Source organism: Heptranchias perlo, unplaced genomic scaffold (genome assembly GCF_035084215.1).
Source record: "Heptranchias perlo isolate sHepPer1 unplaced genomic scaffold, sHepPer1.hap1 HAP1_SCAFFOLD_43, whole genome shotgun sequence".
Lineage (NCBI taxonomy): Eukaryota > Metazoa > Chordata > Chondrichthyes > Hexanchiformes > Hexanchidae > Heptranchias > Heptranchias perlo.
Window position 1 is genome coordinate 1,555,261 of NW_027139442.1, and position 14,386 is coordinate 1,569,646.

The 14,386-nt window shown below is 43.5% G+C and overlaps 2 protein-coding genes across 2 annotated transcripts; both read right to left on the minus strand.

Annotated features, from left to right (window-relative positions):
* Positions 1-5,083: 5,083 nt before the first annotated feature.
* On the minus strand, positions 5,084-5,473 carry LOC137312482 (histone H2A.J-like). The gene has a single exon (XM_067979027.1). The coding sequence runs from the start codon at positions 5,471-5,473 to the stop codon at positions 5,084-5,086; it is 390 nt and encodes a 129-aa protein (XP_067835128.1).
* Positions 5,474-6,040: 567 nt separating this feature from the next.
* On the minus strand, positions 6,041-6,938 carry LOC137312428 (histone H2B 1/2-like). Its single transcript, XM_067978991.1, has one exon. The coding sequence runs from the start codon at positions 6,750-6,752 to the stop codon at positions 6,378-6,380; it is 375 nt and encodes a 124-aa protein (XP_067835092.1). The 5' UTR covers positions 6,753-6,938; the 3' UTR covers positions 6,041-6,377.
* Between the last annotated feature and the right edge of the window lie 7,448 nt (positions 6,939-14,386).

Genomic DNA, 14,386 nt, shown 5'->3' on the forward strand with positions numbered 1-14,386 from the left:
ATCCCTCTTCCAACGGTTCCGTAGCGGCATTGATTGATTTTATTATGATAGTGATTGTGTTGGAACTGTAGTGTGCCTCATTTATTGAATTTAAATTATATATTCCGCCTTTTTTTCTGGAAACCCTTGAATATCATGCCGGAGTCTGTAAGGATTGTGTCTGAATTTGAATTTCCTATTTGATGCTGGTGAAAATTTTATAAAGGACGGTAACTAATTCCTGGAGGCGGAGCTTGAAGTTGCACGTCCGCTTGTCCGTCATTCTGAGCCAGTCTCCTCCCCTCCCGCACTTCATGCTCTGTCTTTCATTCAAAAACTCTTCCCCGGCCTCTCCGATAATGTGCCTTTCTCAACCAGGTCGGGGCGAGCTTTATAAATACAGAAGAAAGGCGAGAGTCTTTCATTCAGCAGCGATCTGAGTGAAGAATCATCATGTCTGGCAGAGGTAAAGGAGGCAAAGGACTGGGCAAAGGCGGAGCCAAGCGGCACCGGAAAGTGCTTCGTGATAACATCCAGGGGATCACCAAACCAGCCATCCGCCGCCTGGCTCGCCGTGGCGGTGTCAAGCGGATCTCGGGTCTGATCTACGAGGAAACCCGCGGGGTGCTGAAGGTTTTCCTGGAGAATGTGATCAGGGACGCAGTCACCTACACTGAACACGCCAAGCGCAAGACGGTCACTGCCATGGATGTGGTGTATGCTCTGAAACGGCAGGGCCGCACTCTCTATGGATTCGGCGGCTGAACAACTCGATCCTTTCTAACCGGACACAAAACAAAGGCTCTTCTAAGAGCCACCCACCGCCTCACAGAGAGAGCACTGACCTGGGAACTGGTGCGGGGTTATATGGGGCTAGGGATTAGTTTTATAATTAAAGAGTTTTCTGTGACACACAGTACGGTGAGGTGGGATCGGCGGCGTGCTGCACCGGTTACTGAGAGGGAACTTTCCCTTATTGAATGCACTGAATTGTCCAGGAAACGTTATAAGTGAGTTTACCCGGAGCTGAATTCCCCCCCCCCCCCCCCCCCCCTCGCTGAAATGCTCCTTCACTCCATTCGCTCTGTTTTGGTTCTATTTATCAGTCAGATGTTGTGATGTGTGACCGGGGGTTTCCATGGGAGAACAGGTTGAGCTGAGCCGCTGTGATAAGGGCCCAGCTTGTGATATGGATTTTCCCTCTGACGGTTGTTTCTGACACTGATACTGAGAGGGTTTGTGAAATTGAACCGTTTGAGCTCAGTCATTGGGGACCTGGAATTACCACAGGCCCAACTGGCAAACCCCGCTCAAAACCGAGACTACTTCTCATTGGTTGCTTTGCTTGAAAACTAATTTCCTTAACCAATCGGAGAGACGACAATAAGAAAACGGAGCAAATTGTTGGCCACAATTGACCGATTTTTTTAAATTTGAAAAAGGCCGCCAATTTCAGTGTATGAAATAAGTGAATTACTCGGACATGTCGTTTTTACACAAAGACTTAAAATCTCTTTGTAATAATGTTATTCCGTATTACACGTCCCAAATTCCGAGCGCTGTTTCAAAAACACATTGTCTATAACTTGCGGAATATAATCCCAATCATAGATTGCTGATATGGACAAATTTCACTTCTACCTGTAAAAATAACAAACTCCAGGTTATCAATTGATTCCGTTGCAGGGACTGAACAGGAACCGTGTGTCCTGAAAACGGAATCATGGACGAAGCCTGAAAATGAGCCAATTCTTTTCTCCAATCGTTCATTCTGGATTGTTACACTGCGGGGAACGTGCTGCTAATATGCGGGATATTAAGATCAGTAATTAATTATTTCAGAGATTGGCTCCACAGTGAGAAAGAGGAAGGAACTAAATTCTGATTCATAGCCCTGAAAGTGGTGGTTCACGGGAAAACCGGGGGCGGTGTAAATCTGAATGAGAGCGAGAGCAAAGCAAAAGGGAATTGAACGGACCCCGGACCCGTGTTCACTTTATTGGGCAGTAAATTCTACAGAGACAAACATTAAAATGGAGTAGTTTCACTGACTTTCTTTCAATTTATCTACCAGATTCAAAGGATGATGACCGAGTAAAGCAGCAATTCTGTATCTGTCAGTCTCTGGTCCCGTATGTGAGTCGGATTCATTCTGAATCTGTCAGTCTCTGGTACTGTGTGTGAGTATCGGATTCATTCTGTATCTGTCAGTCTATGGTACTGTGTGTGAGTGTGGGATTCATTCTGTATCTATCAGACTCTAGTACTGTGTGTGAGTGTGGGATTCATTCTGTATCTATCAGTCTCTGGTACTGTGTGTGAGTGTGGGATTCATTCTGTATCTGTCAGTCTCGGGTACTGTGTGTGAGTGTGGGATTCATTCGAGATCTGTCAGTCTCTGGTACTGTGTGCGAGTGTGGGATTCATTCTGTATCTGTCATTCTCTGGTACTGTGTGTGAGTGTGGGAATCATCCTGTATCTGTCAGTCTCTGGTACTATGTGTGAGTGTGGGTTTCATTCTGTATCTGTCAGTCTCTGGTACTGTATTTGAATGTGGAATTAATTCTAAATCTCTCTGTCTCTTGTCCTGTGTGTGAGTGTGGGGTACATTCTGTATTCGTCAGTTTCTGGTACTGTGTGTGAGAGAGGGATTTATTCTGTATCTGTCAGTCTCTTGGCCTGTGTGTGAATGTTGGATTCATTCTGGATCTGTCCGTCTCTGGTACTGTGTGTGAGTGTGGGATTCATTCTGTATCTGTCAGTTTCTGGTACTGTCTGTGAGTGTGGGATTCATTCTGTATCTGTCAGTCTCTTGGCCTGTGTGTGAGTGTGGGATTCATTCTGGATCTGTCCCTCTCCCGTACTGTGTGTGAGTGTGGGATTCATTCTGTATCTGTCCGTCTCTGGTACTGTATTTGAATGTAGGATTCAATCTAAATCTGTCAGTCTCTTGTCCTGTGTGTGAGTGTGGGGTGCATTCTGTATTTGTTCGTCTCTGGTACTGTGTGTGAATGTGGGATACATTCTGTATCTGTCAGTCTCTGGTACTGTGTGTGAGTGAGGGATTTATTCTGTATCTGTCAGTCTCTGGTACTGTGTGTGAGTGTGGGATTCACTCTGTATCTGTCAGTCTCCAGTACTGTATGTGAGTTTCGGATTCCTTCTGCATGTCAGTCTCTGTACTGTATCTGAGTGTGAGATTCATTCTGTGTCTATATTTATTCTCTCAGATTACATTATGGTGTTCAATATTGTAGCTTTAATATCTCAATGTTTAAATAGTTTTTATCAATATGGATACACTTTAGGATTTGATGCTGGAGGTTTTAATCAGATAATTTGTGTGCTTTTTGGACAACTATTAAATCTGTATCTCTGAGTAATATTGTGAATGATAATGTATCTTTCAAACTGACATTTTTGAATTGGTATATAATGTGCAGATCAGTCTGCATGAAATGAATTGATACTGCATCTTTAATTTTTGTTTTGTAAGATTTTTGGACTTGTGTGTCTGTGATACTGTATCATTAAATCTCTTAACATGAGTATATTATAAACTGGTATCTAATGTGTTTCTCAGGTTATACTGTCACAGCATTTCTCAATCTGATATTGTACATGAGTTTTGGACTTGCAATTTGTATCCGAATGATGCACTATTCGAATGAATAAGGCATGTATTGAACTCACGTGTGTGTGAGAGTTCTGGGCTCGTATTCAATTTGAATCTCGGGGTATCTGGTATTTAATTCACGGCTAATATTGCCATTTTGTGAAATTGACAATCTGAAAACGAGACTTTGGACTGGAATTTTTGTATCTACCTGTCAGCGGGACTGAGTTCGGGAGAAATTGAACAGAGTCTGCCTCACCTCCTCTGTTTGGCTGTTGGATTGAAAATGTGTCTCTGGAACTTGAGATCAGTGTGGGACTGACTACTTCTGCTGTCTGAGACTGTGGAACTGATGAGCTGTCTGTGTCTCTGTGCTCTGAGAGTGATAATGGACATACTGTGTGTGAGAAGGCGCTGGCTGCACTGTTCCTTTGCCTCGGGTGGAGGAAACGTCACATTCACTCTGGCTCGTTCAAGGGTTTGCCTGTAGAAAGAAACGTATCGCATGTAACTCAAGAACAGGTGAGGTAGAAAATACGTAAGTGATCAGTTTAATAACTGTTAACCCATCAACACATCCAGTGGCACATTTGGACAGGGAAACTACTGGCAAACAGGTACAGAATGGTCTGATTCCGGTCCTACACTTTCACGTGAGGCATCTACACCCCCAGTGTCAATCTAACTCGGACATCGATACAGGGAGAGGCTCGGGCACGCGTGCAAAGTACAAGAGATGCAAGTTTTCATTTCCGATATAGTATCAGCTTGGCACTGTTGGAAATATTTTCATCTCTAATGAACCAGACTTGGATCAAATAAAGTTTGTCTATTTTTCCTCTCCAGTTATTGTGACAGAGGCTGTTTCACTGTAACTCGCACGAATAGAACTTAAGTGTTTTCGCTCAGCGCTAGAATCAGAAGCAGTGTAAAACTTAGTGTCACATTCACTGCGGTACTCGTCACTGACACAGGAACAGACTGACAGGGACAGAATAAATCCCTCACTCAGCCAATAATAGACAAATTTCATTCATTGATTCAGCAATCGCTGACACAATAATCAACACATCCGTCACCTTCTGGAGGACAAATCTGGGTATTGGAAGTCAGACCGAGTAAGTGTTCTGGGAGGATGAGACTGTAAATAACACTTACTATAATGGCCGCAACACAATAGAGTGCCTCTTGTTGCCGATGATCAAACTCACCTGTAATTTCTGTATTCCACCCTCCCAGTTCAATGAACTGATTATTTTGTGCCTCATTTCCTATTCAATCTGTAAATTTCAACCTATTGGAGGTTGGCGACATCTACTGTCCAGAAGCGAGTATTGAACAGATCATTTGTATTCAACAACATATCGTTAGTTTCTAACTAAGCGATTTATTATTAAATTAAGCTCTGACTCGCTTCAGCCCTTTCATAGATACAGTGGGTGTCTCTGAAAAGAGCCTTTGGGTTACCAGATTAAATCTTGACCGGTTTACTTGCTCTTGGTGCTCACACTGCTGGTTTTCTTCGGCAGCAGCACGGCCTGGATATTCGGCAGCACCCCGCCCTGAGCGATGGTCACCAGTCCCAGCAGCTTGTTGAGCTCCTCGTCGTTGCGGATGGCCAGCTGCAGGTGTCTGGGGATGATGCGGGTCTTCTTGTTGTCGCGGGCCGCGTTGCCGGCCAGCTCGAGGATTTCAGCCGTCAGATACTCGAGCACAGCAGCCAGATAGACCGGGGCTCCGGCACCCACACGTTCAGCATAGTTCCCCTTTCGCAGGTGCCTGTGAACACGGCCCACAGGGAACTGCAGTCCGGCCCGGGATGAGCGAGACTTGGCCTTGGCCCGAGCTTTACCGCCGGTTTTTCCTCTTCCAGACATTTCCACAATCTCACAAACACTTTCACAAAGAATGAAGAATGACGGCTGTATTAACCCTTTTTATTGACTGAAAGATCATCTGATTGGTTGGGCATTATTATACCTCATTTGCCTATTTCAATAACCAATCAGATAGCTGGAAATTAGATGAGGGCGGGATTTAACGGCCTCAACGGACAGATCAGGAATTTTATGAATTTCAAAAAACCCGCCAGTGTCGTAAAGGACCGGATTTAGATCAATGTCGCCCTGAGCACAAGATTTTAAACCCGTTCAATTTATCTTGTCTTATTCAGCGCTACCCGTCACCAATCGCTGGCGCTGTTTTAAAATCTGCTTTAATTTATGGCTCATTCTATTATCGCTTACAAACTGTACCGGACGGGACTAAAGCCCCATTCACAGCATTCCGTGAAGTGACACGTTTCAATTCAGTCTTTCTGAAAGTGACACGTTATAGTTTGTTCCCTTCTCACAGAGCCGGGAGTGCTTCTATGAAACGAGGGACCCGGACGGAATTCTCATTCTGCCCCTATTCCGCTGTGTTACTGCAAGGGGTGCGTTTGCTTTTAATATGGGGATTTTCACCTCAGACATTAAACATTTCTGAGATTGAATTCATAGAGATAATGGAATTGCTCCCGGGGTCATTCAGGGTGTGTTCGTGGCTGGAATAGTAACGCTTTAAGAACAAAACGAATGGGAAGGAGCGGATCAGAAACTCGCGTTCAGTTTATGGGTCAGAAATTTCAACGGTGCAGTTACAGTATCAGTTTTGGATTGGAATAATATCGCGGTATTAAAAGATACTAAGCAATTATATAGGAAATGCAGCTCTTTCAGAGAGGTTGTGGGTGGCTCTTAAAAGAGCCGTTGTGGTTTTTTTTCAGTACATTGTGGAGTTTTACTTGGAGCTGGTGTACTTGGTCACCGCCTTTGTCCCTTCCGACACAGCGTGCTTGGCCAGTTCCCCGGGCAGCAGCAGGCGCACGGCGGTCTGGATCTCCCGGGAGCTGATGGTCGCCCGCTTGTTGTAATGGGCCAGGCGGGAAGCCTCACCCGCGATGCGCTCGAAAATATCGTTCACAAAGGAGTTCATGATGCCCATGGCCTTGGAGGAGATGCCGGTGTCGGGGTGAACCTGCTTCATCACTTTGTAGATATAGATGGAGTAACTCTCCTTCCTCGACTTTCTCCGCTTCTTGCCGCCCTTGGCTGGTGCTTTACTCAAGGTTTTCTTGGCGCCCTTCTTGGGAGCTGCTTTCTTGTCCTCAGGCATTTTCAAACTCAATTTCAGACCCAGAAATGACCCAAATCCGCACCGAGCTCGGATTAAATAGGCAGCCCCACAACCCTATGGTAATGAGGGATGGGGGAAGGCAATGATTGTGATTGGGTCACTGAGAGTGATGTCGCAATAATTATTCACTGTAACTCTCTGATTGGATACCTGAAGAAACCAATCAGATTTAGAACCTGCCACCAATCACAAACACGCTCACACTGCACATTGTTCGGTTTCAGCAATTTGTTCCGAACTGTTGCAGTTCTGCTTCCGGCCAGTAGATGTCCCCAAACCCCGGGTCAATGAAGTTTGCCGATGAGAGAGGGACAGAAGATAAACTCATTCTTCACAATATCTTGCACGAGTGTGATTTAGAAAAACTGGGAATGGAGACGAGATGCAAATACATTTTGTTAGACCAAGCATTGGCTTTAATGCTGTGTTAAATTCTTGTAATTGATTTTGGGATTATAGCCAATACTTCGACAAAATATACTTGCAGAACGGCCGTGTAAATGTGTATTGAATTTCAATATAGAAAGTTGTGAGCTGGTGCATTTTGTTAGGGGGAATAAAGGAGGCCACATACTGCTTGGAAAATATGATTTTAAATGGGGTAGAGGAGCAATGTAAATCGTGTCCTGAGAAATCAGAGAGAAATACTGCGCAATGTAAGTGAAAAATAACGGGGTAAATTCACAACTATCGAATGAGTGAAACAAAAACTTTATTTTGAATCAATTGTCTTCATTTTGCAATCACAAAACGTGCAAAATTACGAGAGTAGAAGTGACAGACAGAAACTTTCCTCACATTGCACATTGTCCTGTTTCTGCAACCACGACAGATAATGTGAATTTGTTTTCCGCTCTTTCACAGTTCTCGCCTACGTCCAGTAGAGGTCAGTGTCTTGTACTGTGCATGAGAGCGGGATTTCATCTGTATCTGTCAATCTCTGATACTGTGTGTGTGGGATTCATTCTGCATCTGTCATTCTCTGGTACTGAGTATGAGCATGGTATTTATTCTGTATCTCTCAGTCTCTGGCACTACATATGAGTTTAGGATCGTTCTGTATCTGCCAGTCTCTTTCACTGTATATGAGAGAGGGATTAATTCTGTATCTGCCAGTCTCAGGTACTGTGCATAAGTGTGGAATTAACTCTGTTACTGTCAGTCTCTTGTGCTATCTGTGAGTGTGGGATTCATTCTGCATCTGCCATTCTCAGCTACTTTATCTCAGTGTGGCATTCATTCTGTAATTCAGTCCCTGAGACAAAGTGCAAATCTGGATTCACTCTGTATTCTTATTTCAGTTCCTAGTATTTTACTTGAAACTGTATCTTTAATACTTTAAAGTATATGCAGTTTTTCGTCAAGTATTTAATTTGTAAATATGGATATATTTTTCGATTTTCTTTAATCAAACATAGTGTGTGGGTTTTGGAGTAGTGTTTCATCTTAATCTCTAAACTCATATGTGAATGATAATGTACCTTTCAATCTGTTCATGGTGAAATTATTGGACTGGTATGTAATGTGTAGCTCAGATCTGCAATAATGTCTGTGAGTACTGTCTGTGAGTGTGGGATTCATTGTGTTCCTGTCAGTTTCTGGTACTGGGTGTGAGTGAGCTTAATTTTGTATCTGTCAGTCTCTGGTGCTGTATGTGAATGTGGGATTCATTCTGTATCTGTCAGTCTCTGGTACTGTGTGTGAATGTGGGATTCATTCTGTATCTGTCAGTCTCTGGTGCTGTGTGTGAGTGTGGGTTTCATTCTGTATCGATCAGTCTCTGGTATTGCATGTGAGTATGAGATTCATTCTGTGTATGTCAGTCCCTGGTACTGAATGTGAGTGTGGGATTCATTCTGTATCTGTCAGTCCCTGGTACTGAATGTGAGTGTGGGAATCATTCTGTATCTGTCAGTCCCTGGTACTGTGTGTGAGTGTGGGATTCATTCTGTATCTGTCAGTCTCTGGTACAGTCTGTGAGTGTGGGATTCATTCAATATCTGTTAGACCCTGGTATTGTGTGTGAATGAGGGTTTCATTCTGTTCCCCTCAGTGTCAGGCGATATATGTGAGGGAGTCATTCATTCTGCATCTATCATTTTCTAGTACTGTTTGTGAGTGATATGAATGTTGTCTCCGTCAGTCCGTGCTACAGTGTGCGAGTGTGGGTTTCATTCTGTTTTTCAGTCTCTGGTACTGTGGAAGTGTGTGATTCATTCTATCTCTGTCAGTCCCTTGTACTGTGTGTGAGTGTCGGATTCATTCGGTATCTGTCAGTCACTGTTACGTTGTGTGAGTGTAGGATTCATTCTGTATCTGTCAATCACTGGTATATTGTGCGAGTGTGGGTTTCATTCTATTTGTCAGCCTCTGGTACTGTGGGAGTGTGTGATTCATTCCATGTCTGTCAGTCCCTTGTGCTGTGTGTGAGTGTCGGATTCATTCGGTATCTGTCAGTCAATGTTACATTGTTTGAGTGTTGGTTTCAATCTGCATCTCAGTATCTGGCCCTCTATCTGAGTGTGAGATTCATTCTTTATCTGTATGTAATTTGCATCTCCGTTTACACTATGGTGGTCAAAACTATCTTTAATCCCTCAATGTATCAATATTTTTTCCCAGTGTTTAATTGGTAGATAATGATACATTTTAAAATGTAATGTAGGTTATAATCAGAGAATGTGGGCACTTTTTGGACTTCAATTAAATCTGTATCGATGGGAAAACAATTGTGAATTAGTTTATCTACCAAAATGATATGGTGACATTTTTGAACTTTTATATCATGTGGAGCTCAGTCTGCATGAATGGAACACAGTGTATTTCAGTCTGAATCCGTATCAGTTTTTTGTAGTGGTTTATAATGTGTAGATCAGTCTGCACTAATGCAATTGATAATGTATCTTTCAATCTGACACTGTGAGATTTTTGGACTGATAAGTATTGTGTAACTCAGACTGCATTAATGTGTGTGACTGTGAGATTCATTCTGTATCTGTCAGTCCCAAGTACTGTCTGTGAATGTGTGATTCATTCTGTATCTGTCAGGCTCTGGTACTTTGGAAGTATGTGATTCATTCTATATCTGTCAGTCCCTTGTACTGTGTGTGAATGTAGGATTCATTCTGTATCTGTCAGTCACTGTTACATTGTGTGAGCGCTGCTTTCCTTCAGGTTGTCAGTCTCTGGCCCTCTATCTGAGTGTGAGATTCATTCTTTATCTCTATGTAATTTGTATCTCCATTTACAGTATGGTGTTCAAATCTGTATCTTTAATACCTCAATGTATGCATATTTTTCCCAGTGTTTAATTGGCTGATAATGAAATTCTGTAGAATATAGTCAGAGAATGTGTGCACTTTTGAGAATACTATTAAATCTGTATCGATGTGAACACAATTGTGCATTAGTTTATCTTCCAAACTGATAAAGTGACATTTTTGAACTTGTATATGACGTGTAGCTTAGTCTGCATGAATGGAATACTGTATATTTCAGAGTGAATTTGCATCAGTTTTTTGTCGTGGTTTATAATGTGTAGATCAGTCTGCACGAATGGAATTGATACTGTTTCTTTCAATCTGATACTTCTTGGACTGGTAAGTAATGTGTTACTCAGCCTGCACTAATGTGTGATTCATTTTGTATCTCCCAGTCTCTGGAACAGTGTGTGAGTGTGAGATTCATTCTGTATCTTGTCAGTAGTGTGTGTGAGTTTGTGATTTATTCCATATATGCAGTCTCTGATACTGTGAGTGTGGGATTTATTCTATGTCTTTCAGTCTCCAGTCTTGTATGTGGGTGTTGAATTCATTCTATATATGCAGCCTCTCAGACTGCATGTTGGTGTGGGATGCATTCTCTATCTGTCAGTCTCTGGTACTTTGTGTGAGTGTGTGATTCATTCTCTATCTGTCAGACTCTGGTACTGTGTGAATGTGGGTGTCATTATTTATCTGTCAGTCTCTAGTACTTTATGAGAGTGAGTAATTAACCAGATATCTAGCAGTCCTTGGTACTGTATGCCAGTGTGGGATTCAATCTGTATCTGTCATCTCTGGTACCATATGTGAGTGTAGGATTCGCTCTGTGTCTGTCAGTCTCTAGTATTGTATGTGAGTTTGGGATTCCTTCTGCATCTGTCAGTCTCTGGTACTGTATCTCAGTGTGAGATTCATTCTGTATTTGTATGTAATTATTCTCTCAGATTGCATTATTGGGTTCAAAATTGTAGCTTTAATATCTTCATGTTTAGGTCATATTTCTCATTATCTAACTGGTAAATATGGGTACACTTTAGGATTTGACGCTGTAGGTTTTAATCAGATAATTTGTGTTCTTTTTGAACTACTATTAAATCTGTATCTCTGTAAGTACAATTGTGAATGATAATGTACATTTCAAATTGATATGGTGACACTTTTCAAATGGTATTTTATGTGCATCTCAGTCTGCACTAATAGAATTGATACTGTATCTATAAATCTCATACTATGAGTGTATTATAAACTGATATCTAATTTGTTTCTCAGGTTACACTGTCACAGCATTTCTCAATCTGATACTGTACATGAGTTTTGGACTGGTATGGAATTTGTATCACATGATACATGCAATATCCATTCGAATAGTGTATTAAACTCACATGTGTGTGTGAGTTCTGGGCTAGTATTCAATTGGAATCTCAGGGTATATTATTGGGATACATTCTATACCTTCCAATCGGGTGCCATGTGTGATTTCGATCTGTGATTTAATTCGTACCTAATGTTGCCCTATTGTGAGATTGACACAGTGCCTTTCAATCTGATAGTGTGAACTTCGACTGGGATTTTTGTATCTGCCTGTCAACGTGACTCAGCTCGGGGGAAATAGAACAGCGTCTGCCTCACCTGCTCTGTTTGAATGTTGGATTGAAAAAGTGCCGGTGGAACTTGGGATCAGTGTGGGACTGAGTGCTTCTACTGTCTGAGACTGTGGAACTGATGACCTGTCTGTGCCTCTGTGTCTCTGTGCGCTGTGTGTGATAATGTACTTACTGTGTGGGAGAAGGAGTTGGCTGCACTGTTCCTTGTGCCTCGAGTGGAGGAAACATAACACTGATTCTGGGTCCTTCAAGGATTTGCCTGTCGGAAGAAATTTATCTCTTGTAACTCAAGAACCAGTGAGGTAGAAAATACAAAAGTGTTCGAATTAATATCCATGTCAATGATTATTTTGAATATCCACAAATGAAAACCAGTGATACAAACAGTGTCAGTGTCTGACTCCACTGCAGTACTGCAGCACTCAGCTTCTGCACACCACGTGTGTTGGGCAATTTTACAACGATTTAGTGACATCCAGACACAACCCAACCCCTGCACTGATCCATGAATGGGACAACCCGATGGGGCAGGGACCTTTGTGCAGGTCAGGTTTCTAATCCCCTCTCCCATGGGACTTACCGTTCAAATGAAAGCAAACAGCCGTTGTTTAAAATGTGTCCTTCACACTTCTCACCTGGTGCCTGCAATAGATGCTCTTTGTATAACTCCCCGCATCCTTACTGCCCGGCACTGTTTCCACTCTTCACTGTCCAATAACAACAAACAGGGTGAGACTGGAACGAAACCAGGAACATTCACGACTGGTTTGGGGAGAGAAAGCAGCAATGATTTGAAATAGCAGGTTCTTCCCATTCTGTCTCCCTTACCCTGGACACACCCTGTACATACACAGCCCGAGAATGGCCTCTCCCTTCCCCCGCTCACTCCATGTTCCGGGACCAGTTCCTGATCCACTCCGCCTCTTACAAACAGCCCCCGGACTTCCCCTGCCCTTGCTCCGGACTCAATGCCGATCTCTGAGCCCATCTGCGGACACGGTCCCGAAGCGATGAGCTGCTGTAACGAGGCTGCTCTTTGCTCCCTTCCTCCGGAGGCCGTGATCTCTGCAGTCCCGGCTGTTTTGAACGATCTTCTTCCGCTCACTGAGTGAATGGCGCCCACAGGCCGAGCTGGGGGAGGGAACGCGCATGCGCTCTTCTGCTCACCAACAACCAGCCCTGGGGGCGAGGCTGAGCCGCGCATGCGCAGATATCTGGTTTAATTCCCAATGCACAAATCGATGGAAACTTTCCCCAATTTGAATTTTTCAGAGTCTGAGCAAAGGAAGTGGGGCTGGGGGAAAGGTCAGAGGGAATGGGGTCCACAGGCAGTGCAGGAACAGGCACCAGAATGGGAAAGAGATGGGATTCCACCAGTGCCTCACGCTGGAATCCAGACTGACTTTACAATCTCTAACTATTAAACTAGATGTTTCCATCCCTGCTGTTTCTCTCGGTATCTTTTGATGGTAAAGAGCCTTTCATAGATAAAGTGGGCGGGTGATAAATGGCTTTGATTAATTCTTGCACTCTTTACTGATAAAACTGAAGCGTGAGGAAGAAACTGGGTCTTGGGGAGGATTTCTCAAACCAATCCTGGGGAAAAAAGGAGGAAAGAGTGAGTCGATGTGTTTGTTGGGATCGTGTAGGATTAATATCTGACAGCACTGGTCCCAGATTAATTTATTCAGAATGCAACTCTCGATTACTGAGAGTAATACTGAACGTCCCTGAGCTGCAAAACAGAATAAAGTACAACAGGCAAGAGAGGGTTAAATGTGGCCCATTGTTTTTGTCACTCTCTGAACTGAGTGTGGGATTAATAGTGTGTCTGCCTCTGGTGCAATATCAGTGAGAGATGAGAATGCATCTTTTGTCTCTCCAATGGGATCTTTCTGGATAAAACGAAACTTTACAGGTTAGTCTGCAACTGATACTGTGGCACTTTGTCTCTCCGTGTTCTCTCTCACCGTGTCTGTCTCCCTGTCTCCCTCTCTCTGTCTCTCTCTGGTGCTGTATATGAATGTGGGATGCTGTTATTGAGCTTGATATGAACACACTGATAGGAAGTGTACGACTGTCAGTGTGTGTTTGTCTCTCTGTTGTGCTGGACATGAAGGTGGGATACTGTCTGACATAAAACAGAGAGAATGGGTTGTCCGGGCCGGGCCGCAGTGTAACCGGGGATGTGTTCGTCTTCAGTCCCAGTTCATGGTCATTTCTTTTTCACAGATTCAGGGTGAGAGTCTCTGTGAGACGGTACCACTAGCGGAGAAACATCGCGTCTCAACTCAAACCCCAACACATGAGATTCTCGAAATCAGCTAGAATGAAGTGTTTGTAAACTGCTGAACCCGTCCGGGAGGGGATGTGTGGGGAGATAGAATCGGGGGACTCTGGGACTGAAATGGAAGGAGGCGGGTTGACTTGTAATAGAAGGGACTGTATTTAGGCAGGAATATGACTGACTGTTAATTGTAACGGGGCTTATTTAAAAGCTCCGGGTTTCTGGAAATCCTTGAATATGAAGTCCGAGTCTGTAAGGGTTTGTCCAGAGCGCTGTGTTTCGGTTCTATTATCGATAAACGGTTTGAAATTGGCGGGTGGAGAAAGCTGGAGGTGGAGCTGGAAGATCAGAGGCCGCTCTCTGCTCTGTCTGTCACTCTTTCTCCTCCACTCCCGCCCTCTCTGTTTAATCCCTTACATGGAAGCAACGCGGGTAGTTGGACTCTAAACACGGTTGACA